The sequence below is a fragment of the Echeneis naucrates genome, chromosome 5, assembly GCF_900963305.1.
Source record: "Echeneis naucrates chromosome 5, fEcheNa1.1, whole genome shotgun sequence".
In the NCBI taxonomy this organism is placed as follows: domain Eukaryota; kingdom Metazoa; phylum Chordata; class Actinopteri; order Carangiformes; family Echeneidae; genus Echeneis; species Echeneis naucrates.
In genome coordinates, this window is record NC_042515.1 from 9,678,020 (window position 1) to 9,703,520 (window position 25,501).

Here is a 25,501-nt window from a genome sequence, read left to right on the forward strand (position 1 = left end):
TTAGCTAAAAGGCAAACAGATAATGAAGGTCTTTCACTCATCACCACCCAGCAGCTGGGTCTCGAGTTAGGTTGTGGAAGTTGTTCCAAACTTTAATCACTGCCAAATAGCAGGCATGCCCACATCCTAACACAAGAGGGGCCGTCTCAAAAGCCAATGAACGAGATCAACAAATCTGACCAGTGAATGGTCTAGCTGTTGAATCCACCACCGCCCCCACCTTCCCCTCGCCTGATTGCCCACCAAACCCTGGACCACAATTCATGCCAGGGATCAGGCATTCAAAACCCTCTCTGTGTCTTTGTCTCTCTTACTCACCTCTCAATTATCATTAGGGTCGCAGCTGGGGAAAGAGGGGGAGGATGGGAAGGGTGAATGTTGAGGGTTGCACACTAGAGCTGGGCATGGGGGTGGTGAGAAGGACTAGGCCGAAAGAGAAGGTTACCAGGTCTGAAGCTAGAGCACAGGATGAGAGCTAAGTTTGGGAGGCAGCCTTTGAAAAGTAAAGAACACTGAGACTTGGCACTTACACAAGGTACAGGGAGACACTGAATTAAACGAGGAAGCAATAGGAGAAGAGATCAGAGAAATCAGACAGCGGAAGCCGTTGGGGATCCAAGCCAAACTAATTTCGGTGCATAGCAAATTACTTTTCATCAAGCATCAAATGTGGCATAACGCCACACAACAGTGACTTGAAGCTCTCATTTTATAATGTACGTACAGGTGGAAAAATGTCAGTTGCACAGAAGAATGAGCTCTCAATACCACCACTTTCAAAAGTGTTTTCCCCAGTTGAACTAACTGTGCTGGCAGAACAATTGGTTTTTTGGGTCAAAACAATTAGACTGAACTCTTCTGACAGCAAATACAATCCATAGCACGAAAAATAAATAAATAAATAAAATCACACTTGCCTAAAAGATGGCTGGTACCAAACAAAACAAAAAAGAAGAAGAAGAAAAAAAGACTGTAATGTTTAAATCTTTATTCTTTTTGGATTGTACTGTATAGTGGTTCAGACTCATACATGTTAACGTGAACACATTATCACAAAATGCAATGAGCATAGGGATGTTCATTTTAGTTTTGTTTGTTGCTGAATCGCTGATTAAAAATGTACTATTTTGTTACCGTTAGTGCCAAATTAAAAATACATAACAATACACTTGGGTTGAAATTGAATGGAACAACTTTGAGCAGAGAGCAACACCAGCGAGAAAGAAGTCCCTCCAATCACATAAAGCAATGGTCCTTTTAATTTGATTGTTGTAGAATAAGCCCCACCTGTTTACTCAGGAAAAGACATAAAGCCCTCCATGATAAATTTAGGAGGTTATAAAATAACATGTGTTTAAGAAAGAAAACAGCAGCATTGCTTGCTGAGCAACACAGAAATGTCCTTCTGGTGTAAACAGCCGTATAACTACTCACCCAACATATAGTCACGCTGGCATTAAGCCGCCAAGTGAAATAAACTACTTCAGACCCCAGCATAGCCGACAGCTTGTCTAATGGGTCTGCTTAAATAGAAACGTGTCAATGTGGGTTAGTGTCTGTTTTCAGAGGAAACAGAGGCGGGGAATACCAGAGCGGCTGTTACCAACGACCAAGGACATTTTAACTAATGGTATTAATTTGTCAAAATTCTTATTTTGAGTTAATGCATACAGGGTGAATTACAAGCCTCTCTGAGAGTAATTGTTTTGGGTACACTGTAGAGGAGCTATATTTTGAACATGATTCAAAAGTACAAAGACTAAGAAGGATGATTATCTGTGACACAATGAAATATGGATTTTGAGTGTTTTAATATATCTTACCAAAGAATGGGTTATGTAGAGCCTGGCATTAGTGGTAGTAAGTGGTGGGTACTTACTGAAAGATCCCTTTATTTAAAACCCAGTCAGTCTAACCCTCAATACATAAATGATATAGTCATGTGTCTTGAACAATATTACAATCATAAAATCTGTCATTATGTGCTGCCTTTTAAATAACCATTCATATGATATCATGTCTTCAAGTGAACCTCAATTTAAAGATCATGACTGGGATTATATGTTAGACAACCTAAGACATGGTAAATATTTAAGACAAAATAGAGGCAGAGCAGCTGTTAGTTGTTATTGTTGTAAAATGTGAAAACTTGTTATTTTTGCTAAAATGCTAATAGTCAAAGCTAAATAAAACGAGTATAAGCAAATTAAATTAGTAAATGCAACAAACCTTAAAAACATGGTTTGGTTTTCTAAAGTGTTCCTGGTTTAGCTATACATGAGTCAATCTGGTCAGTTCTATTTTACTTTGAGGCAAAGATACAGGAGCTATAAAAATTCTATGCTTTCTCTCACAATTGTGCTCCAGAGTCCTCAGAGAAAAAAAACCTCACTACAAATCTTTGGCTGGGTTGAAGCTCATATCCTACTCCTTTAAGAAATGAATAAAGAAAGAGCTAGAAGAGAGAAAGAGATACACACAGGAAACATCTGGGAAAAATCAGGGTGTAGAGAGAAGACGTTGACAAAAAAAGAAAGAAAGGAAAAAAAAAAAGAAAACAGGAGGAGGAGGATGAAGGCTCAACCACAGGTTACAAGCAGCCTCATACTCTGCGAGGTCCAAAGAAACCCACCAAATAAATATACACACATACAGAAATCGAGCCACAGGGTTTACCCAGGCTATGTATATAAAGTATACAAACAACTCAACGCAGTTTAATTCCAGTCTGCAGGATTGAGACAGAGTGGAAACTAGTAAATATATTTGTATCCTTAGAACTGTGAAGTGAAACAGAGGATATCTTCCTAACATATATTATGCAAAAAACCTTACAAAAACATACATAAACATACTTTGCCAAAAATGCCTTCCTAAAACAAGTAGACAGAAACACCATTTCAACGCAAGACTACTGATAAAAATCCAGCCATTTTGCAGAATTTGCATTTTACAGACTGTGGAAAAAAAGACAACTGAAGAAAGTCCTTTGTTATCAAAGCTGGGACAGATCGGATATGGGAACAACCACAACAAGAAGGCAAAGATAACATGTGAACACACACAGACAGGGAAAAAGTCAACCACACGCTCTCCTTCCCTCACATACTCACACATTACATAAATAGTCCAATGTAAAACAAGAGGATGACAATGACTTAACCAGCTTTTGCCATGCTCACACCCTTACACGCACAAACGCACACACAAATGCACACAGACAGAGAGAAAGAGAGACTCTTCCTCTCTTTTATTTTCTCCCCATTTGGCCTCTGGAGAAACTTTCATGAGAACAGCTTACTGTCGAAGTTCCCAGTGAAAACCAGCTGCAGTTTCTGTATGCCACTGTAGTTAGTGCAGCAAACGGACTCCTTTGGATTTAGCTTCTGTATCTATGTCATTATGTTCAGGAGTAACAACAACATTCATGTGAAAGATGTAAGAATGAGACCAAGCAATGCTCAGCTGGTATCATTTGGTGAAAATCTTAATTCATTTCAACTACCCAGATTGGTAACAATCTGACTTTGTGTTAAAAGTGAATTACAACAATATTGTTGCCATGAAAGTGATTTGTCTTAATTTTGATCTCCATTCCAGCTTTCTATCTGAGGAAATCAACAAACTTAGACGTGGCTACTGAAAACACACTTTGCCTCAGTTATATTTCGCAATTAAAAGCCCACATTAAAACCTTGCTCTGTGAGACTAACTCTTGGTTTTGAGGGGGAATGCTGAACAGCTGAGCAAGAGGACTTTTATACTTGCAGGTCTACAACTCCAGAGTGGCGAGCAGGCAGCAGCAAGCTTCCAGCTCGCAGACTCCAGTGAACAGGATAAGGCTTCTTTGTTCGAGACTCCTCCTACTCCTCAGAGAAAATGAGAACCCAGTCCCTGCTGCCTGACAAGGAGGCCACTCACCAAACACATGCACACACACAAAAACAGATGATCACAGATGGGCTAGCACACATGCATGTATAGACAGCCTACGCAATGACACATGTGCATACCTGCACAAACACAGGCTCACTCAGTGAAGACATCAGCTTGGTGCCAGGACTAGCAATGTTTCCATTTTGACTTTTATGTGCAGATTTTATTATACCATAAACTTTTTTTTGCCTTTCCCGTATGTACTGACCAATGTATGTGTGCATATATGCGTGTATGAATTCATAGAAAACAAAGGAAACCTGCCACCTTCCTAGCCTGCCAACATCTAAGGTGTCAGGTGTCAACGCTCACTAAAAACGACTGAACTTACAGACAAGAGACAGCTAATGACAAGCAACCATTAAAAAAAAAGCAGCTGATGTAGTCACAACACAGGAACAACCAATATTAGTATTTTTTAAAGAGGACAATGAACATAGAATCCAGAACATAGAAGCCTTTTCTAAGTCTGCAGAAACTGTTGACATTGAGCAGAGCAATAAGTGCAGACCAAAAAAAAAAAAGGGTACAGAGACAGAAGCAGCCAGCAAAATCCAACTACTAGAACGGTATCAGATAACCATCTCTGATGTTAATTTTTCCCAAGAATTAAAGCCATTACACCTATTTACTGTTCAAACAATTAACTCATTTGTTAAACGAAGTAGCATGATAATGTGTGCTAAATGTAGAAGAGAGAAGAATCAACTGTGAAGGGCCCATACATTGCTTTTCTTTATCCATTATTTTTAGCTTCTTTTACAGTGACAACCGATCATTCTCTAGTTTAGTGTAATCATTGTTCTTTGGACAGACAACGAGAAGGAAAAGTAAAACTTTGGAGACTGACTCTGACAGCAGGTTTCAACAAGTTAATTTTGCCAGGGAACATACCCCCAGAGAAAGTCATACTTAAATTACTAAAAACATTTTAGATACTTATAAGATGGCTTTAAGGCAAAAACACTGCAGTGTAATAAAATGTCTTGATGAAGCTTTATGAAACAGAAAACCTTAACTTGGCTCCCACCAAGTCAACTAGCAATTTACTTTTTTAGAGTAAAAACCTCAACTCAGAGGGTCAAAGAGAAATTAAATAAAGAGTGTACATCTTATAATGGGTTTCTTCCAGGAAATAATCATGGATGGAATAAAAAGCTTTAAAGTTTTCCCCCGTTCAAATTACATTGCTTTTATTTTATAGAAGCTAAAAATTGCTCCACCACCTGAAAGCTGATACGACAATAAGTCCCATTGTACTCTGGCACACCAACTTATAAATCCAACTTGCAAATGCGAAAGTAGGAAAGTTTGCTGCTTATCAATGTATGCAGAAGTTAACCGCATGGTGCATGAAAAACATCTCACAAAGAGTGGCAAACAACTGAAACAACTGAACACAGTGGGAAGATGGATTTACTGCCCAGTTTGACTGCAGAGTATAATGTTAATTCTCCCACCAGTGACACATCCAAAACAGAAAACAAGATGAGTCTGCACAAATGTCACAATGTGCAAGCTAATCCTCTGTTATTTGAGCCAAGAGGGTCACAAGATGAAGGAACAAAGACCCTTCCCCTTGTGCCACTTCATTTGACAGTCATAACATTCCTTCCTGCAACGCACTATACCCCTACCTTGTCACAGTCAAGTCAACATATTTAGTTTGTGTAATTGTGTTGGCCCTTAAAGCATTGTGGAATATACTGGACCCTTAAGATCTGGTGATTTATGTATAAAATCGCTTCTCTGTACGTTCCTTCACCAAAATTCTGGAAATTTACAGGTACATACTGAACATATAGCTCCTCAGTAGAGAATTTGGATTATACTGATAGGGCAAACTCACTTGTCCTGGTTTGCCTTTGAAATCCACTGTTATTTCTGTGAATACAACAGAGAAGTGCAGCAAACTTTTTTTAGATTCAGTCTAAAGGTTTTGAATTAAATTGCTGTGACAATCTGGTTTTCATGTGTGCAAATCATCTTGTGTCAGATACAAATGTGTGCTACATTTACATACAAATATTCATTTGTGTGGTTGCAGATGCATAGTGACATAAATATACAGAAGGTAAATGTGCTCTACTGTTAATCTAGTGCTTTCAGTATATTTAGTCTACTCAGATCTACTGCGTTTCATTGTACCTCACAGCCACTTGGGTAACAAATGAAAATGAAGTAGCCTGAAAACAACACCAACTGTTAATTCTGGGTGTTATCTGTATCTTAAGCAACAAAGAGTATGGGTAAGAGACTAGCATGGAAACTGCATAGCTCCACCTAACACCTTCTTGACTATCTCTGCAATAAATAACCATGGCTGGAGTCCCATGACTGACTCAGTCAAACCGAGAAAAAGAATGAGGGCGAGAGCTCTGACACTGCTGCCCCTGGCCCCAGCGCTTCCACTACCAATTGGCACACCAGAATCTCTGGAAGTGGGAATGTGGGAATGCTGGAGATGTGAGTAATCTTTCTGTTGTGCAGAACCCTGTTTCCAAGCTTCCAGAGATCTGTGGCTTTATGGAGAACTCTGTGGAGCCAGCTACACTTGGCTTAGCACCCTGGAGTCCAAACTGGGAGTTCGGAGAAAACCTTTCAGTGTATAACTTCACTGAGTGAGGATCCCACAAATATATGGCTGAGAGAAGCACAAGTAACAAAATTACTTCTTTTAAAAGTAGTTTTGTGTGTCTCTATGTCTATGTAGCTCTGGGGGAACAAGGTGACTTTTTCATGGAAAGACATAGGCAAACAAAAAAGAGAAAGGTGCAAGGATTGAAAATTGAAGATGCAAAATGAGTGAAGGGAAAGTAAACTCATTTCAAAGTCTCCACAGCTAAATGCTTTTAAAATGTGTGTTCATTCATGCCTCTACAAATGAGTGCAACTCAGAGTATGGACTCACAGCTGTGCAGCAAACAGTCGGCTCATCTTTGCCACATGTTCGTTGTCATCCATGTCACTGTCTCCTTGTTCCCCGTTCAGCTTTCGCTTGGTCGGGCTGATGGGAGGGGGACCTGTCCTGTGGCTGGAAATGGAGGAGGAAGATGAGGAGGATGATGACGAAGAGGAGGATGATGAGGAAGAGGATGAGGACAGGGACAAGGACTGCAGTCTGGGATCCCCCCTCAGTGCTGCTTCACCTGAAATCAGGAGAAAAAGACTTTTTAGTTATGTGTAAACTCTCTAGTTGAAGCACATAACAAAATAGAAGTGTTTTTATACAATTAGAATATTAATTTGATTTGTAAAACAATATTAGACCATAGTTTTAGCTAATGCAAACGTGTACGACAGCATTGACAGTTGAGGGGTTACTGTCACATGGCTACACTTTAAACAGGATGCATAGCTATAACTGTAAATTATGGTAATTAGTTAAAATGATGGTATTTTCAAGCAGAAGGCAACTGTTTTATTGCCTCTTTAAACAGTCTGACCACAAAAACTGCTTCATGACAGTGTTTTACTGTACAGTCTGCGCTTCAGCTCAAATTTTGGATCTTGTTGACATACAGTTTTCTGAGAAAGGCACAAACCTCTGGCATAAGCAGAGGAGTATCTGGTTATGAATGTTTTGGAAGAAATAGTTGTGGATGGGTTCTGCATATGTGTGTGTGTGTGTGTAGCGTGAACTATTTCTCTCTCCATGTCAGACTCTTTCTGCTTCCCGTCGGTCCCTGATACAGAAGGCCTACAGAGGCCTCAGTGAGTGGGAGTAAGAGAAAAAGAGAATCAGGAAAACTACCACTGGCTCCGTCTCAACATGGGGACTTTCCACTGCTTCTGCCTCATGTATCTGTCTGACTTTTCCCAAACAAAACATTAACGATGGACTAAAATTCCCATTACAAATCACAGCTTCTCCCTATAACTACTTCAGTACTAGGGAAAAAAAAAAAAAAAAGTAAACAACACCAGACCCCTAGGATGCAACAATGACTGGCTCATGCTTTGTTCTAAATTGTTTTGAGTGAAAACCAATATTGACCTGCAGTGATGATTATATTCTGGATATTTATTTCCTACATTTATGGGGTAGAATTGAAATAATATCTGCATCAGTAGAGCAGCAGTGCAAAAGAAATTTTGACTAGAGATCAGCATTAGTTTAAATGTTTTTGGCTTTTTGGCTGTTATACTTCCAAACTGCATTGCCTGGACAAGCAATCACACACACGCATACAATGAGCAATCAATTGGCTCTAGGTTGTATCACTCTTTCATTTCTTGCTGGAAATAAATAAACAAATAAATAAAAAATGCTGTCTTCATCAAAATAGAAACTTATTTGTAAACTACAGATAATTATTCCTGGAGCAGGAAAACAACAAACTTGGAAGCGTAAGGTTAAACAAAAAATATGGGCACAAACCAGATTGAGCTGATCTGAAAACAAATGTTCAGTCAGCCATTCAAGAGGAAGTAGCCCATACACACACTGAAAAGGCTTTGTAAAACAAACATATATGTGCCCTATTCAACCACCATTCCCCATGTATGTTTAGTTTTACCATGGCCTCCTAAACAAGACAGCCATTTCTCCCCTTTCTCTCTGGCATGTTCCTGCTCACCCCACTCTGTACCATGGAAACAAGGGTGACATCATTGTTTTTGGCAGGACAGAGAGGAGGCAATAAAAAGGATTGTGACACCACATTGTCCAATCAGGACTCATGACACAGAAGAGCTTATCAGAGGTCCAGGAGTGAAATGCTCAACAAGGGGTGGATTTGTGACAGTTGACTGTGTGCATCAAACACTGTTGGTCAGACTGCACAAGTTAACGTTACACTCAGTTACTTATATCTATTTGGCAAAGGCTTCATAAAATGGTAATACCGTCAATAGTTAAGTGTGTATTAGTGTTTGTGTCACTGTAAACTGTAACAGTCTGCAAGAGGCAAATGCAAAATTTGGCAGCAGTTCATACAGCATGTATGATAACAAGGAAAATGACAGTAGATCATGGGCATACAACATCTATATTACTACATAACTACTTATTTGTTCACCACATTTGAGCTCCACAATAGTATACTTTTTTTTTTTTCCTTGTTGAACCAGCAAGCAATAAGTAGAAACGATGTTCTGTCATGAAGGTAAAACTCCACTCTCTTCTTTTCCCCCTCTGCTCTCTGAGTTCATTAGGTCCACATGATCAAAGCCTATTTGTCTTGACAGAACTTCAAACAGCTTGGAGTCAGGATGAGATTGGATTACAAATGGAGTTGAACCTATCTAGCTTTCCTGTGTGCTCTGTTTCCCCCATCAGATACTTAAAAAAAAGATAAGCCATAGCATTTCTTCCCCTTTCCCTGCGTAACAGCAAAATAAATATTTTTGCCTGAGATTTTTTACAACCTGGCCCTCTGAATTGTCTTAATTTTCCAAATCTGCAGAGGTTTTAGGCTCTAGATGGTCGAAAGGAAAAACAAAAAGTCAAATAGAAAAATTCTAATGGATGTGATATGATGGGATATCTACAGATGCTAGATTGGTGTGATCTCAGAGAGAAAAGAAAGGTGACTAAAGAAAGGGACAAAGAAGCACACTAACAAAAGCACATAACTTTGAGGAAGTTTTCAATTTTGTTTATGTTGCCCTGTTCAGCAGCAAAAAGGGACTATTACCATTCCCATGCACCCCCCTCTGTCAGCCCTACAACTGGTAGCAGTTTTACAGAGGGGTGAAAGGGAGAGTAGAAGAAAGAGAGTTGAGCATATTGACTAACAGAAAGAGAGCAATAGAGTAAAACACAAAAACACTGCTGGGTATTTAAAAGGCACATATGCTCTAACAGGGTCTAAAAGCATATTAACTGCCGAAAAACAAACATCACAACTTAATATGGTTGAGAAACAAAATGCTCTGGAATTAAATCGGAGCAATACTTGAAATTGTATTGCAGGACACTTGAGCCTGGTTGTATATTTGCAGTGACACTGATGTAGACTGATCAATGGATTTTCCTCATTAGCTGTATAATAATTTTTGAATGCTACTCATGGCCAGCTTTCCTTTACTTCAACACAACATGGTTTGACTCCACTACCCAGCATCCTAATCACTAGGTGCCAGCACTGCAAGGCCAACACCAACACACAACTTCACTAATGCAGCAGTGTGTTGAACATGAATAGGGTTGGGTCCTACTCATTATTTGGCATACATTTCCAGAAGTGTTTTGCCATTCAAAACCATGATTACATATGCAAACTTATTGTACCCATCATCTTTGCAGACAGCCGTTCATCAACTGAGGACTGAAATACTAAAAGGCAATGCAGCGCGTATGTATGTTTGTGTACACTGGTATGAAATAACTGGTTAAGTGTTATATCTTCACTTGTTCATAAAAGCTGTTCTTACGGACATTTTAATATGGGTGCTGATGAAAATGTATTTTGAGTAGGAGTGCTCATGCATATACTAACAAGTCAGAACACCCACAATATCACAAAGCCCCTCAAGCTCCTTCTTTGCTTGACATGTTTGAACATGAAGGACTTTTCTTTCACTCTCTTTACTGATTGGCGAGTTTCCCTGTTATTTTAATCTTTGTTGTCTTATCATGCCGCTTATAGTCAAATTTTAGCTCAGAGAGCTTTATAAAAAAAACAACAAAAAAACCCAAACACGTGCATGCACGCACACATCCAAAAAAAACAAATAATTGGATAATCCTGCAGAGATGAGCTTCCAGAGATAAAAATAAATTCTGTGTCTGGGTTCATTATGACTAAAAGACACCTGGAGGATATACAAGTACAAAAGTACCACTTAAAAAAAAAAAAAAGAAGAAGAAGAAGAAGTCCCCCTCCCCACTTCACTCATGTAATTTTTCTGCTGAGACAAACAGGATGAAACCTGAGAAAGGTGAACCTTGGCAGAGATACAGATACCCCATCCCCCATTCTGATTGGCTTCAATCCCAAATCCCAAGTCTTATCTGGTGCACCATCTCTGATTTAGCTTTAAGAAAACTGTCACTAACATTTTCTACCACCACCATATGTGCCTACGATGAGCAAAACTTTAACAAGTTACAAAACAAAAAGCAAGAATCTCATATGGAGTTTGCCAAACAGGAATTACAGCAAAACAGCACTTGTTCCCCAGTAAGTATTAGAAACAGAAAAAATAAAACACTGCTGGCAGAGGCTGTAATTACATGCTCAGCCACTGAAACTGTGTGCTCCTGCTGCAACATTGTAACAAATCATTATAAGTATTTATCAGCATTGCAGCTTTATCTCATTTGCCTGTAGGCGTTCCTAATTAATACTACCTGGCCACCTTTCTGGCCCTCACTACAAATTACCAAATGTAAGCTTGTTAGAGCAAGAGTGTTATTACAATTCGGTTAAATGTTGGCAGAGAGGAGTTGTTCACTGCTCACAGTTACTACCGTGTTTTATGTCCATATACACATCCAAAAGGTTTAATTTACATGCGAGTTCAAAGAAGTGTTTCCTCAGTGCAGCCTGAGCAGGACACAAGACAGAGGAGGGAACTTGCATTTAGCCCCCAGAAAGACTGGATGATATTACAGTAGCTGTGAGTAATAAGAGTAGAGGACAGACAGGAGGAGAGCTACACTACTCTGTAGTCACACACTTTGCAAATATATGGAAGCTCCAGCTCTGTGTGTTCATGACATAACATGAAATCCTGCCCTATCCTAGAAATATCTCAATCCACACAGAGAAGAGATGAGAGGAGAATAATAATAATAATAAGAAGAAGAAGAAGAGGAGAAGTTTTAGCTTTTATCTAACAGACTGATTTTCAAATGCAACTTCGTGTTTCTTCTGCTGGACAACAAGTAGTTTAACAACTCTTTGTGTCAACCCTGGAGACTTTTCCAGAGTATGGTTGCCTAAATGTGGACTTCTGACCACAAATATCGGAGTTAGGAAAGTAAGGGCTTCAGATGAATAATAAAAATCCAGACAATCAGAATAACTTGGCAATTAGTAATGCACAATGAGTCAGCCACAGGAGGGGAGCTATTAAAGTCACATATCGCTTGCAGCCTTTGAACTCAACCAATAGCCAATAATACACAACTTTATAAGAGAGGCTTGTAAACACACAAAGTCTGCTGGATACCCAGGCGGCAGGAAAACTGAAGCTAATGTGGCTAAAGCTAAAGTCGGAGAAATAAGGCAGGTTGGCGTGAAGTTCAACCGGCAGAAAAGTTACAACCGGACAGCGACACTGAAATTCATTAAATACGTGAAAGTGGACTGAAATAAACAACTTTTCCGCCGCTAGGCTCGGAGTTAAAAACTTGGATGTTCACGCAGCCTGACGGCAACTTTTGAAAACAGCCGTCGCACAGCTCACACACTGCTTTACCTTCGTAGCACAGGATGCCGATGTTGTTGTTCATTTTGTCCAGGTACTGGTAGTTCAACAGGTCCATTTTCGTTAGTAGCATTTATCGAGTTTTTACACACGAAAAAAGAAAAGAAAAGAAAAAAGACCCGCTTTCTCTCTCTCTCTCTCTCTGCTGAAGCTACGGTCAGTAAGCTAAAGGTCCGGCCTCCAACTTTAGTTTCCTACAAAACCCCCCTGGACTAAAATAATAATAATAATAATAATAATAAAAAAGAAAAAAAAAATGAGTATCGAAACTGGATTGCCCCAGTTGTTCTAATGAGTGCTGGACACGTTTTGAAAATAAAAAAAGGGAGAAGCGTCAGTTGTCCTCACAGCCAGCTGTAAGTCGACTGCACTGACACGCAGGCTATGCTTGGTATGACTCCGATGCTGCTCCAGCGGTTTCCTCTGCTGCGGACCGGCGCACTGCGCATGCGCCCCAAATCCCAGGAGCGCCTCAAATATCACGGATGTTTTACGCGCAAGATCAGCCTCTCCAAACACAACCAGAGAAAAGAGTGAGACGGAGGTTAGGGACACACACACACACACACACACAAAGTATCCCGGTGCTGTGGTTGTTGCCAGAGGTTATTAACATGGCCACCATTGATAAGGCCCAACAGATGTACAGCAAGTCCCTCTAGGAAATACAAAGGTGATAACTGGGGAGATTAAAGAGGTCATAAAAATATGGAAAGGTTTCTATAAACTTAGGGTGGCGTGTGAGTCTCTGTCGGGAATATTTAGTTGATAACACGGAGGCTATAAAGGTCGATAAACCAGTGTGGGAATAATGATGTGATGGTTTAAACACGGCGATATGGGAAATAAAAAGAAAGATAAAAGAAGCGGGAAGAACTTAAAAAAGTCATAAGAAGGACAGAGACAAATAAAGGGCCACTGAACTAAAAATATTGCTCTTTAGACTACACAGTTGATAACAAAAAATGGTCGCAATAGATGATTTGATAAAGCAGCTATAATATAACATAAACAGACTTTTATCCTCGAGGAGATAGAGTATACACCAGTGCATGTTTGTCAATTCTGTACACATCGAAGGAAAAACAAGTTTGACTGCGTTGATAATGGATACAAGTTACCCAATCCCCTGTGAGGTCTCTCCATTTCCACAGTGGCTCTCTTGTGCCCCCTGGCGCATAAAAAGTCTAAGACCAGGAAAAATAAAGAGACAAATGGGCCGAAAAGAGATTCAGTATGCATTGCAGATAAATAGAGTGCTATTATGAGTGTCATGGCATGCCACAGCAACTTCCCCTGAGAAACTGGCTGACTGAGACCACGATGGGCAGGGTATGTCTTCACGTCATGGCGCAACTCTACACACAAAGTATGTGCTCATTTTCATGTAACATGTAACTTATAAACACACAAACCCGGAAACAGGCAACAGCCCAACAGATTCAGGCAAAATGCTAAGAAGAAGAAGAATCTAAGGGAAAACATTTAAACTTCAAGCAGGTGGATGCACTTTTTTCCATGTTGGAAAAAGGTTTATCAGTCGACTGGCTGAGCTCTTATTCAACCTCGAGGCTGCTGCACTGACCCGTCTCACAACATGGGTCTCTCAAAATGTTCAGCACTGCTTAAAACGAGAGTATCATATTAATTATACATTAAAAAAAAATTGGCCCAATTTTTCAGCCCCACTGTCATTTGCATATACAAGTCACAACCACAACCACAAAACATACACAATGCGTATACAGCCATATAGATATTTAAAAAAAAAACAAAAAACAAAAAAACGAACCCTAACCCTCACACTACGCTGCTGGCTAAACACACTTCAGACTAGACACCTCCCCCCTTCTTTTTGTACACACACATACAAACAATGGCCTCTTCCCTCCTCCCTCATGACCTCCCCCTCTCGTTCTGGCTCAGAACTAAGGAACATGGTTCTTGTCTCATTGGATGGCCATCGTTTCGAGTTTCACATATAAAAAGACCAAGTTCACACAGAGAGTCCATTCAGTGCTACTGCAGCTACTACAGCTGGTGCTTCAGGTTCAGTGTATTTCCAAATACTGCCCTGTCATAAAACACATCGCTGAAATGAAACAGCCAAACAAGTTCAGATGGCAAGTCCAATACAATATTAACCAAACATTAACATTTTAACACACTTTCAGGCTGAGGGAGACTAAAAAGAATTTATTTCACAACAGGATGAGAACAGACTAACACCCCCTTATGGTCATTCATAAACAGATGATGGCTATTTTAGAGGTTAGTCAGATTTCTCACTTGACCTATAAAACTTCTTGTCATTAATACCAGAGTTAAAAAGCAGAAGGTAGAAATACTTTTGATGTTGAGCAAGATACTTTTGCCTAATTTAGATAAAACACAACATTCAAAGTTATTTTAATAGGAAGAAATGTGTAATATAGAATACAATGTGGACATGCTATAAACTCATATTTAAGCATTAATACAGCTGTGAAGAATGGTTTACTGAACAATTATTTTAAATAGGTTAAAACTAATTAGTGGGCCAAGTGGCAATTCCAATTATTTGTTCTTAGTTTCCTCTTGGCTGGGTTGGTTTTGCGTACATCAATCTTCACGTGCCCTGATGTTTTTTGCCATTTTTATTTAAACATAGCTTACAGTTATCCCTCGTGACTTAAAATTTACTTGTGAAGGCAAACGAGCTCTCCAACACAGTGCCTTTGTTCTGGCCTGCCGGGCTGTAAGACTAAGCATCCTAAGGAGATTATTTGTTACACAACAAATTGGTGAAATTCCACCTTTTCTTCCGTAGGGACAAGTTCTTACACACATAACTTAGCCTACTGTGGTGAAAACATTTTCCTTCCACTGCCCTCCCCCCACTCTCCCCCCTCCCCCAACAGCCTGACTCACAAGTGTCAAAGTGAAGGATCGCATTGAAGACCGACAATGATGTCAGATGCAGGAAAAGACAGGTTGTGTGACTGTTCTTACTAGATAATAATAAATATATCTGCATATATATAAGTAGCATAGGTAGCTATGAAAACAATCATTGCCACTTAACCTTAATTGTATGTATTAATCATCCAATTAATACATTCAGACATGAGCTCGTTTATAAAACCTCAAACATGGTCTGCATACAGTTAGACCTTTATTATCATGTTTGAATTTAGCTGAGTAACTATTTATCTTTTCACTTAAATGGATAAATGATCCTCAAGTACATCCACCCACACAATAATCTTTCATTCACTCCAACCCATCATCTTTCCTTTTCTCTCAACATCCCCCATACTTCCTGACTGCTATGTATTTGTCTGTTCTATCAGGACAAGGCGCTACCAATAACACTTAATCTCCTGCAGTGTCATGTGTCTCTTTTGGAACAGGTCTGGGCTTCTCTGGGGAGTAGGTGTGTCAGGATAACACCACCACACAGGCCAGGTGGTGATTCATCCTAATGCTTTATTAACACACTGCAGTGTTGTGACACAAACACCGACAGAAAAAAGGCAGTGAGGTAGAGTGTTAAAAACAAAAAAAGGAAATTTGAATTTCATTCACTTGTCTCAAATTCCATTCTTTCTGATTTTTCACTTATCACACGAATTAATCTAGTGGCCTTGTTCAAAATGGATATATCAAGAAAATCTCCAGCCTTAGACTTGAGTTCTCCATATCCCAGGGTGGTAGAACAACTGTTACACTGGCAGAGATCAAAAGGTAAAGTCCTCCTTTACTTTATGGCACTGTGTGTTGAAATACCAACTCACCATTACTGTCTTTGTTTACATTGTGACATAATGGATAAAGAAGGTTTATCCATTCTAACATTTGTTGTATAAGCTCTTGGTATCAGGGTGGTTACTTTGCTGACATTTCCACAAACCTTGAGGCTTCAAAGGTTTAATTACAGGTGTAATGGCTATAAAACCTGGAAGACTATATAGGAGACTGTATAGGCTTTCAACTTTTTATTTTTTTAATCAGGGGCAGAATTACAGAGCCGCAGTGAATTAATGAGGGTTTATGGGAGCGTTTGGATGACAACTTTCTCAACACACACTCACTCAGGAGGAAATATCAGGTCCTTACACCAAAACAATGACAACAGGTGATTGTGTGGAAGCAAAGCCATTCGGTCATTTCCCACCTTTGTGCATGCTCACATCATTTGCTGTGGGTGTGTTTCGTTTAAACGATTTCTTAGTTTAGATACAAGAGAGGTCATTTGCAAATTGTAAGTGGCATAAAGAATTTCCTTTATAACATAAACAGTCTGGCGGCTCTGATGGAGTGGTTAGATCATGTGTCATGTAAACACAGCGCTTTGCTACGTCATTCCCCTCTTTCTCCCTTTTCCCTTTCATTCTCTCTACCAAATACTAACTTAAATAAGGCAAAAAAAAAGCCTCAAAACTATATAAAAAAACAAACCAAAAAAACTGCTAACTTTTCAGAATGGAAAAAAAAATTAATTATGTTTTCTGTTCAGATATAGAGTATCTTATTTTTATCTGATATAAAATATGTTTACCTTCTTATAGAGTAGAAATAAACAGTGAGAGGAGTTTTAATAAAGATTCCTGTCTGCAATCAAACTACATACTTTGCCCCAACATGTAAATGTTTCTAAGCCTCATGAGGGTTTGCTCTGTTGACTCACTGTCCTGTCTTATAAAATAAAAAAAAAAGATAAGAAAAAGATGTTGAAAGGACTTTGCATCTCTAATGAGTCAAGTACTCAATCGTGTTTGTGCTTTCAAGAACTTTTCTAATCCAACCTAGTAGTGTGATTTAGTGGGAACCGGATCAACAATCATCAGTAATCTGATATAATCTGCCATGACAGAAAGAAGATCAGTCAGCTGTGACCTGTGCAAAATCTGAAGCCAAGACTTTCTATTAAAGCTTATCTGTCCTGCTCTTTTGCCACTTGAGGAAACTGTCCAACCTGACTCTTAAAATGGACCTGCTGTCTATTTGTTACTTTTCCTCCCCTGTTTGAGTTTTCTTTCTCTCATGCTCTAAATAATGCAGTAAATGTTGTTACAACATAAACACAATAAATGTAAGCCGTTTTACTCTCGTATTCTGGTGATGCAAGATTTGGTATCTACAATGTGTTTTTAGAAATATGCAACAGACCGGGACCCAAACCAGATCAGACAGCAAGATGCCAATCTTTACCGGCCAGCACGTTGAGACTTAGATGTCTCAAATAAAAAGAAAGAATTTGCTTTCTCTGTGTACACAGCGACATCAGCCCAAACCTGATCATTCAATGTACAATCCAACTTCAGTACTGAGGTTATTTAGGTTTGCTTTGTTACTAATTAAAGGAAGTTCAACACTTCAAAAACACTGCATGGCTGGTGATGGAAAACAATCACTGCTTTCATTGGCCAGTGGGACCAATGACAACATTCTTGCCATGCTAACAATTAACTGGTAGAAAACTGCCCCCAGGGGGTTATCATATATTGGCCAAGGCTCCTCCTACATGGCATAGCTGGCTGGGTGCCACCGCAACTCATGTTCTGCTTCTGAGCCTCAGTATACTGAGATGTCATCAACACAACCTTATCACTGAATGCCAAGGCTTCAAATGCAAGACATATTTGTCTGAGGAGCAGGTTCACAAACTGGCAGCTATTATTACTACACGTCAGCCTTCCAACCTTCTCCTCCCTTTTTGTAGCGCAAAAGTCTAACCTTCTTTGTACATTCCCTTTTAAATTTCTTTTTGAGTAAATGTGACTATCAAAAAGAGAGGAATTCAAAGTATGCATGGTCAGCACGACTCTGAGAAAGTTGCCATACTGATACAGCAGAGTTAGTATGTGACCAGAAAGCGTAGCATTTACTTCAAATGAATTCTTGGGTGCTTCAATATTTTCAGTCTGGATACTAACATGAAGAAAAGTTGCTTAGACCACGGCCCTAAATTCCAGAAACTATGATTAACAAACTGATTCAGGCTCTTGTTGAGGAAAACTTTATGTACACAAAAGGCTGGGAAGCACCACAAAAAAAAAAAAAAAAAAACAGAAAGAGGGCTGACTGATACAACCTTATTCTACTGGTGAATCATGTCACAGGCAGGTTTTTCCTCATTTTTAGAAATTAAACAACTGTCCTTTCACAAAAAGCACGTTATGTAGATGGAGCATTGGTATGCATACATGTGGAAGAAAACCTAAAATATACATTCTTAAGTCAAAGTACAAAACAAACAAGTGAGAAAAAGAAGGGTTATTTGTATTTATTTGTCTTGGCCTAGAAACCCATTGACACTTGACCTTTGACCTTGTGATCATGTTGGCTCCTTGCCCATCTAGTCTTAATCACTGCCTGTTGAACATCTCAAACAAAGCAGTGATGGTGACGTAAGTGTCTGTGTGTGTGAGTACATGTGTACGCGCTTATGTGTGTTTGGGACAACAACACAAAAAATTGCAGAGGTAACCATCAGAAAGATGAACTGGGAGGACAGGTAGGCAGCTAGAAACAGACGATAAACAGATGATAAGGGAAGGTTACTGAATTGTCAGTCCTGTTTTGAGGCCTTGGTCAAAGTTAATGAAAGGATTTCCATATAATACCGTAAGTCTCCTCTGTGATGAGGGAAAAAAAGCGATTAAATGGGTGTAAGAGAACATGAGCCTGAGTGTAATAATCGTGTCAATGTAAAAGTAGACGGGTGGTACCCTGTACACTGTCTCTACGTCAGCGACGCAGTCATTCATGAGATCTTTATGGCACTGATAAAGCCTTTGCTCTATCTCTACTGCAGACTCCTTGACCCGCTCAGAGAGACACCGCCAAGAGGTGCTATCTCACCTCCATTAAAAGTAGACAATTAATGACATCATGCTAGATGAACATGTCTGCATGATATATGTGGCGCAGCTCAAGAGGTTATGAGCGTGTTAAGGAGCGCTCCTGATGATAATTAATAACCTAAAACACATCTCACACATTTTTCTTTGTTGTGAAGTCATGTGACAAAGACATGCAATGTCTGGATCATGTGCTAAATTTATGTTCATTTTACTTTCAATCATCTTAACAAGCCACGCAGAGAAAGCTGCCTGCTACCTTGCTTACACCATCACTTCTAGTTGTTTGACCTACGTGTGACATTGCATGCAATGTGATGATAGAAATCTGTTAGAAACCTCCACAGGCGGAAGGAAAACCCAATGTTCTGGCATATTACCTTCCACTTCAATTACTGTTCGCTTCAAGTTAAGTTTAGACAAAGTGCCCTGATGCAAGAACTCCGATTTCACTTTCACCCAAGTATAGCCCACCAACAAGCTTTGACTAGTTTTGAGTGCTCACTCGCTAAGCGGACTAATTCCTTATAAGACTGATTAACTTTAGAAATGCAGCGTTCGAAGTGGCCACTAAAGACTTGGACGAGGGCGGGATGATATCAGCTCTGCAAGACCTTCCAGCACACAACATCTTGGGCAGATATTTTCATTCTGCCTGCCCCACATAAAGATTTGCTTTCATAATATCAAACCCATGAATATGAAAAGGATAATATGATGGCACAACACTTTAGAAGGGTTAAAGTTTAACCCAAGGTTGCCATACAAGAAACAAAACAAAAGGAAAAGCTGAAAATCCAGCAGAGGTTGAAAATTCAATTTAGTTCTGTGTAACAGCCAATTTGTTCAGTCATACCCGGTGCTTAAGGTATGCACAGGCACAGCTCTGTCTGCTGAGTCATTTCAGGACTTTCACTTAAAGATGGAGTAGGTAATCTGGGAGATGCTAGCATGAGTCAGCTAAAATTTGAAAGTATCCAAACAAAAACAAACCTCTCACTCTCCTGAGTTTTCTCCCCAAAGTCAGACATTGTCTGTGTGATAGCCAAAGACAGAGCAGCACATCCATCTAAGAACACATCTATGACCAGCTCACCAACATAGACAAATGCATCTAACATGGGTTAAAAATAATTCAAGCTGATAATAATAATAATAATTCAAGCTTTACCATGCCCTGGCTAAACCATTTCATCCAGATAACCATGTTTAAATTCTATAGCAGATGAATCAAATCTCATTTTGAATGAGCTCTATGACACTTCCAAAGCTTTCAGTTCATGGTCTATCAGAATATATTATAATAAAAGGTGTTCCTATTAATTTTCCTGTATTCTCTGCTTGGGCCGTATTGAGTGCAGGAGCGACAGAAAACAGTATAGAAGCATCTGTCTTAATGGACTGCCTCCCTTAGAAGCCCTTCACTAAGAGCTGGAAAAAGACTGCTGATGTTTGAGCAAACCATGGAAACTATAACAATCAACAGGGGACTTTGTGTGTGTGTGTGTGTGTGTGTCTGTCATTGTGCATGTTTTCTCCAAACAAACAAGCAGTATTTCTGTATACAGAACTAGAGCAGAGGGCACTCAACAGATCTCAGTCAACCACCTTCTCTTGGCACTGATTCTTCTTTTGTTGTTGTTCCTGTCATGAACGAAACGGTTCAAGGGCCCTAAACCACTGGACCTCTTTTTGAATCAAAGGGTTTGATCTTCCATCCAAGATTAAAAAACGTACTCGAAAAATGCTCAAAAATGTTGTATTTTCGAAAGAAAAATAGAGAGATGCAAACAAAAATATCTGCAACTGTCCTTTTAGCTGGGGTTTGTACTGGAGACCTGATTGTTTAAGGTCGATTTCAAACGCAGGTTTGCCTACAGGAAGGGTGGAGCACACTGCAAGATCTTCCAAGTAGCCACCCAAAATTACTATGGTGGGTGAGGGCAAGTATTAAGCATTTCCACACATTCACCATTGAATATAGAGGCACATATTACTTCACTGCCTTTTCAGAAGTGTGTAATTACCCCATATTCAAGGCCAAGACTGTCTGTCTTCAGGCCTATGGTTTTTTTTGCTAACAGACAACATTAGGATTTACTGTCAGCAGGAATCAGTCCTATTGAAGTGTGTGGGAGAATCAGGCAAGACAGAGTGATGTCCTCTTTTGGGATCATATCACATAATTAGACCCAAGTGGAAAAACTTGACATGAGCCATGAATCAAAGAGCTATCTGCGATGTAATAAAGCCACTCATAGTAATGAGCCCACAAAGACTTATCATTGACTCTACACCTCAACTCAGCTCAGCTCAAGTCCTGTTTCAGCTGGTCCATTACATATATACAACATGAATATTTGTTTGTACTTTAATTAGTCAATATCTACAGACTTTTGAACTTGTGAACTTGCAATGCAGAGTTCAGATGCCTGGTATTTCAGATTCTTCTAGCTATGACTTGGCACCTGCCATGCTGTGCAATTAAGCATTCTTACATTTATGAAAATAATTTCTACTGTTGCAAATTTCTGAATATGTGAAAATCCCAAAGGTTTAAAAAAAAACAAAAACAAAAAAAAACGGTCAGTCAATACTCAGAATGGCTATATTTTTTTTTTTATCTCTTAAATTAGTTTCTATTCAAACTTCCTTGATTGGTCTGGACCAAGGCCAACAATTCTATTTTGGATATTTTTGTTTTCAGACCTATCATTTCAGAAGCAACACAACCTCAGATCAATACATTATTCATGTACTGTAATTTTGTTTCCCAAAAAAACAGAATTTGTGCAATTACATGAGGAATCTATGTCCGAAAGAGATGAGTTATCTGCAGGGGTGTGGTTTAAAAAACTGAACAGTGCTTTTTAGTTTAAGTTTTATGCAGCATTGGCCCTGACAAGCCCCACTCAGTTGCTCTGAATTCAAGCGGCTGTTGGCTCGGCCAAGCCTCTCCCTGTTCTGTGGCAAGTGCTCTGGTGTCAAGTGTTGCACAGGCATTACAAAGGCCTGCCATAAATGCAAACAAGCAGCTCGAGCTGGTGGAGTCAACTGTCTTTTAGACCCAGTTGGCTGATGGTCTAGTTAGTTTGGAGGACTAGGTAGTTGGTTGGTTGGCTGACGAGGGCGGCTCGCTCACTGGCTCAACCATTTCTCTGGCACTATTGTGGAAACAGGTCGAGCATATTGTCTTTGGACAAAGAGGCCATGCACGACCCACAACAAAAAGTGACATCAGTGCAGAGGGCAAAAACAAAAACACTGCAGGGGAGCGAGGGAGCAGAGGAGGAGGAGTTCAGAGCTCCCATGCCATTTTACTCAGAAGTGCAAGGAAGCGGATATTCAGCTCATTTGAGATGAAGCGTTATGGGAACATGCTGTTGATATAAGAGACAATACAGCTCAAACTTTCTGAATATTCCCAATCTTTCAGTGCACCAATGAACACAATAGATTATCGAATAGTACTTTTAGACTATATGGTCCAAGTTCGAACTATTAAAAAAAAACTTTTAGTAACTTGTTGGATGCTTTTCTAATGTGAAATGGGTATAGCTTCAAGCTTCACTCAATTAAAATTCATGCTATTCTTAATAGCATTCACTGCATCATTAAGCCTCATTTAAAAGCTAAAGTACCCAGTTAAAGTAGCTTTAAAGTCCTCAAAAACATAAATATATTCATAAAAATTAATCAGTCGATCCACCCGTTTGTCACCCCAAGCTCGTTCTACATTAGTGCATTTGTTGTAAGTGCTGCAAAGTACAAATGAAATATCTGACACATGATCAGTAAAGCTGATGTAGGGAATACTAAAAACATAATTGCCACCTCCTAATGTTGCAGATTAATTTTCAGCGGTATCCACTGAATATTAAGTGTCCTCATATGTTTCACTCAGCTGCTGAGACCTGCTGAGAAGGGCCATTTCTCCTTAATCTTGGACGGAATTTTTTTGGCAGCCATGCCAGAACTTCTTAGAGTGGATAAGGAGAGTAGGAAAGGAAAAGACAGTGGAAAATGCAGCAGGAGAAGAAAGGAAGACAGGGAGACAAGGAAAGGAACTGAAAAATTGATGAAGATGGACAGAGATCAATGCAACAAGGGACAAAGCCGGAGAGTTCAATTGCCAAAAAGGAGGCACTGAAAAACCAAACAGAAAAAGAAACAACCCTCTTCAGTTCCAGTGAATGCAAGTTAACTTAGGCAAGCAGCTGGTTAAAAAGCAATTCTAATGGCAGTTGACTGCCGTTGGTCTCATTTGCTTATCTATCGCCAACTTCAAGGCTGCATAAAGATGCCTATTTCCTAAAGTCAGAAAACAGGGCTGCAGCTCGTGATTGAATGTAATGTTGCATTTCATTGGTTTGTAATGCAACTCTAAGTCATGCAAGGGGAAGGTGGTGGGTTTAACCACACTTCTACCGACAGCAAACACCGAAGGAACCACACAGCATTGTATGAAAACTTACTCTCTTCTTCATTCGCATGAACAAATGATGCTGCTCTTGACAGAACATCCAACGGGGTCTCCATGCTTGGATGTCTGAAGGACAGAGGAGAGACAGCAATGTGTTGACAATGCACTGTCATCGCTTTGTAGCATTTTATACAGAAACTGAACTGGAATTTGATGTATGGACCCACGCTATGGCTGGATATGATTTCATTTTTTGATAATGGTGCCAATATGACACTGACTTCCAGTGCAGATAACAAAATGAGACTAGCTGAAACTCAGATTTTTGGGATGCTGTGGCTGGGGGGAAATAACTATATGTGTTTAAACGTGTTTTGTACATAAGAATAATAAAGTGAGGTTCTTGTAGTGAATAAATTCCAATTTATTTTAAGTTAATCTCATTACCTGGAACGAATCATATAATTTGGTATTATTACAGGTAATGGTCTTCTGATCCACTTACAATGTAAGAAACATTTGGGAAAGAACTAACCCACAAAGCAAAGAAATAAAAATATCTGCATTGCTGCATATTCACTCACACGGCAGTTGTCTAAAACTTGTAACTGAACTTAATTACAATAAACATCTAACCAAATATCAAGAAAAAACAATTAGCCTTAAGTGAAGTCTATAATATTAGACCAGTCATGTTTTAAGTGGGAAAGACACTCAAAACCATCAATACTCATCACTGTAAGCAAGAAAAATATGAAATATTATATTTGTCTGGTTATCATGCATCAGACACAACTTAATGTTTAGCAGCACATACCACTTTGGTACTTCCAATATGAGCTAAAATAAAGAGGGTGTATATATACGTATATATATGTATGTAGGTGTGTGTGTGTGTGTGTCCTATTATCAAAATATTTACTTTATTTTTGGTTGCAGTTTTAATGATCTCCTAAGCAGTGGCATCAGTACCAATTAAAATGATTAAAATACAGTTACAGTTAAAATTAAAATGATACCATATTATGACTCGGTTGAAGAGCATTCCGCAGAATGATTTCTATAAACAGTCTGATTCCACTTTGCTGATAAAAGCAGGTTTTGAAATCAGGCCTCTCAGTAGTATTTCAATTGCTGTATTGCTCCACTTGGGTCTGAATACTTCTCACTCATGTGCGGTCCTTTATGACCTTCCTGTGATGTTTGGAGTCTATCTTTTACCTTGTTGTGGCGCTTTTAGGATTTTTGCAGGGAAACGTAGTGCCTTCAGTCTGACTGTGCTATGAAAGGTATTTGTGGATTTGAAGAAAAAAAGAAAAAGAATAAACGCTCCAGCGCGCTTCTCTTCCCTCTTTCTGCATTCCTCAGATACCTTTCCCTCATTTGTCAGAGAAATGCAGGATTGTACTTTAACACTCCAAACCAAAGTGCACAACATGTCAGGTTTATCGTGGCGCTCTGTATGCGGACATGCGGCAAACTTCTGCGTGTTGAGACGGACTCGGACGAAATAAAAGCGATTACATTTGGTAGCAAGTGCGTCCATTTTTATTCCCACCAGCCGAGTATAGTATTTATATCAGCCTGACTCACTGCTTCCTTATCAGTGCTGCCTTCAGAGGTATCCAAGAAGGTCTCCAGACAAACAGCTCGACAGAAACCTGAGACTTGGATTTTAGACTTCTCTCTCTCATTTCATGTCCTGCTCTCAGAAAACAACAGAGAGGCGACAACATGTTCAGAAATCCTTAGAGGAAAGCATGCAGAGGAGGAGGGGGAGGCTTGACATGAGAAAGTTTGGGAACCCGCCAGCGCAGCTTCACATTGTGAATGAACATTTTTTTAACGCTCATCCGCCCTAAATGATATTCTGTGTGAATATTTCCCAAACGCAAAATGACCGAGTTTGACCCACAAG

General features: G+C 39.5%; 1 protein-coding gene across 4 annotated transcripts in view; it reads right to left on the reverse strand.

The window, feature by feature from the left end:
• vgll4b (vestigial-like family member 4b) overlaps window positions 1-25,501 on the reverse strand; it is a 33,947-nt gene that overhangs the window by 8,188 nt on the left and 258 nt on the right. Inside the window, exons 1-3 of one of the 4 annotated variants that reach the window (XM_029501429.1) lie at window positions 12,307-12,681; window positions 6,863-7,085; window positions 2,396-2,416 (exon numbers count right to left, since the gene is read on the reverse strand). In XM_029501429.1, coding sequence (XP_029357289.1) covers window positions 2,396-2,416; window positions 6,863-7,085; window positions 12,307-12,388 — 326 coding nt within the window. In that variant the 5' untranslated portion in view covers window positions 12,389-12,681. Of the gene's footprint in view, window positions 1-288; window positions 292-2,395; window positions 2,417-6,847; window positions 7,086-12,306; window positions 12,682-23,635; window positions 23,710-25,501 lie in introns of those variants that run through there. The other 3 variants (XM_029501430.1, XM_029501428.1, XM_029501426.1) reach the window with 3 other exon arrangements.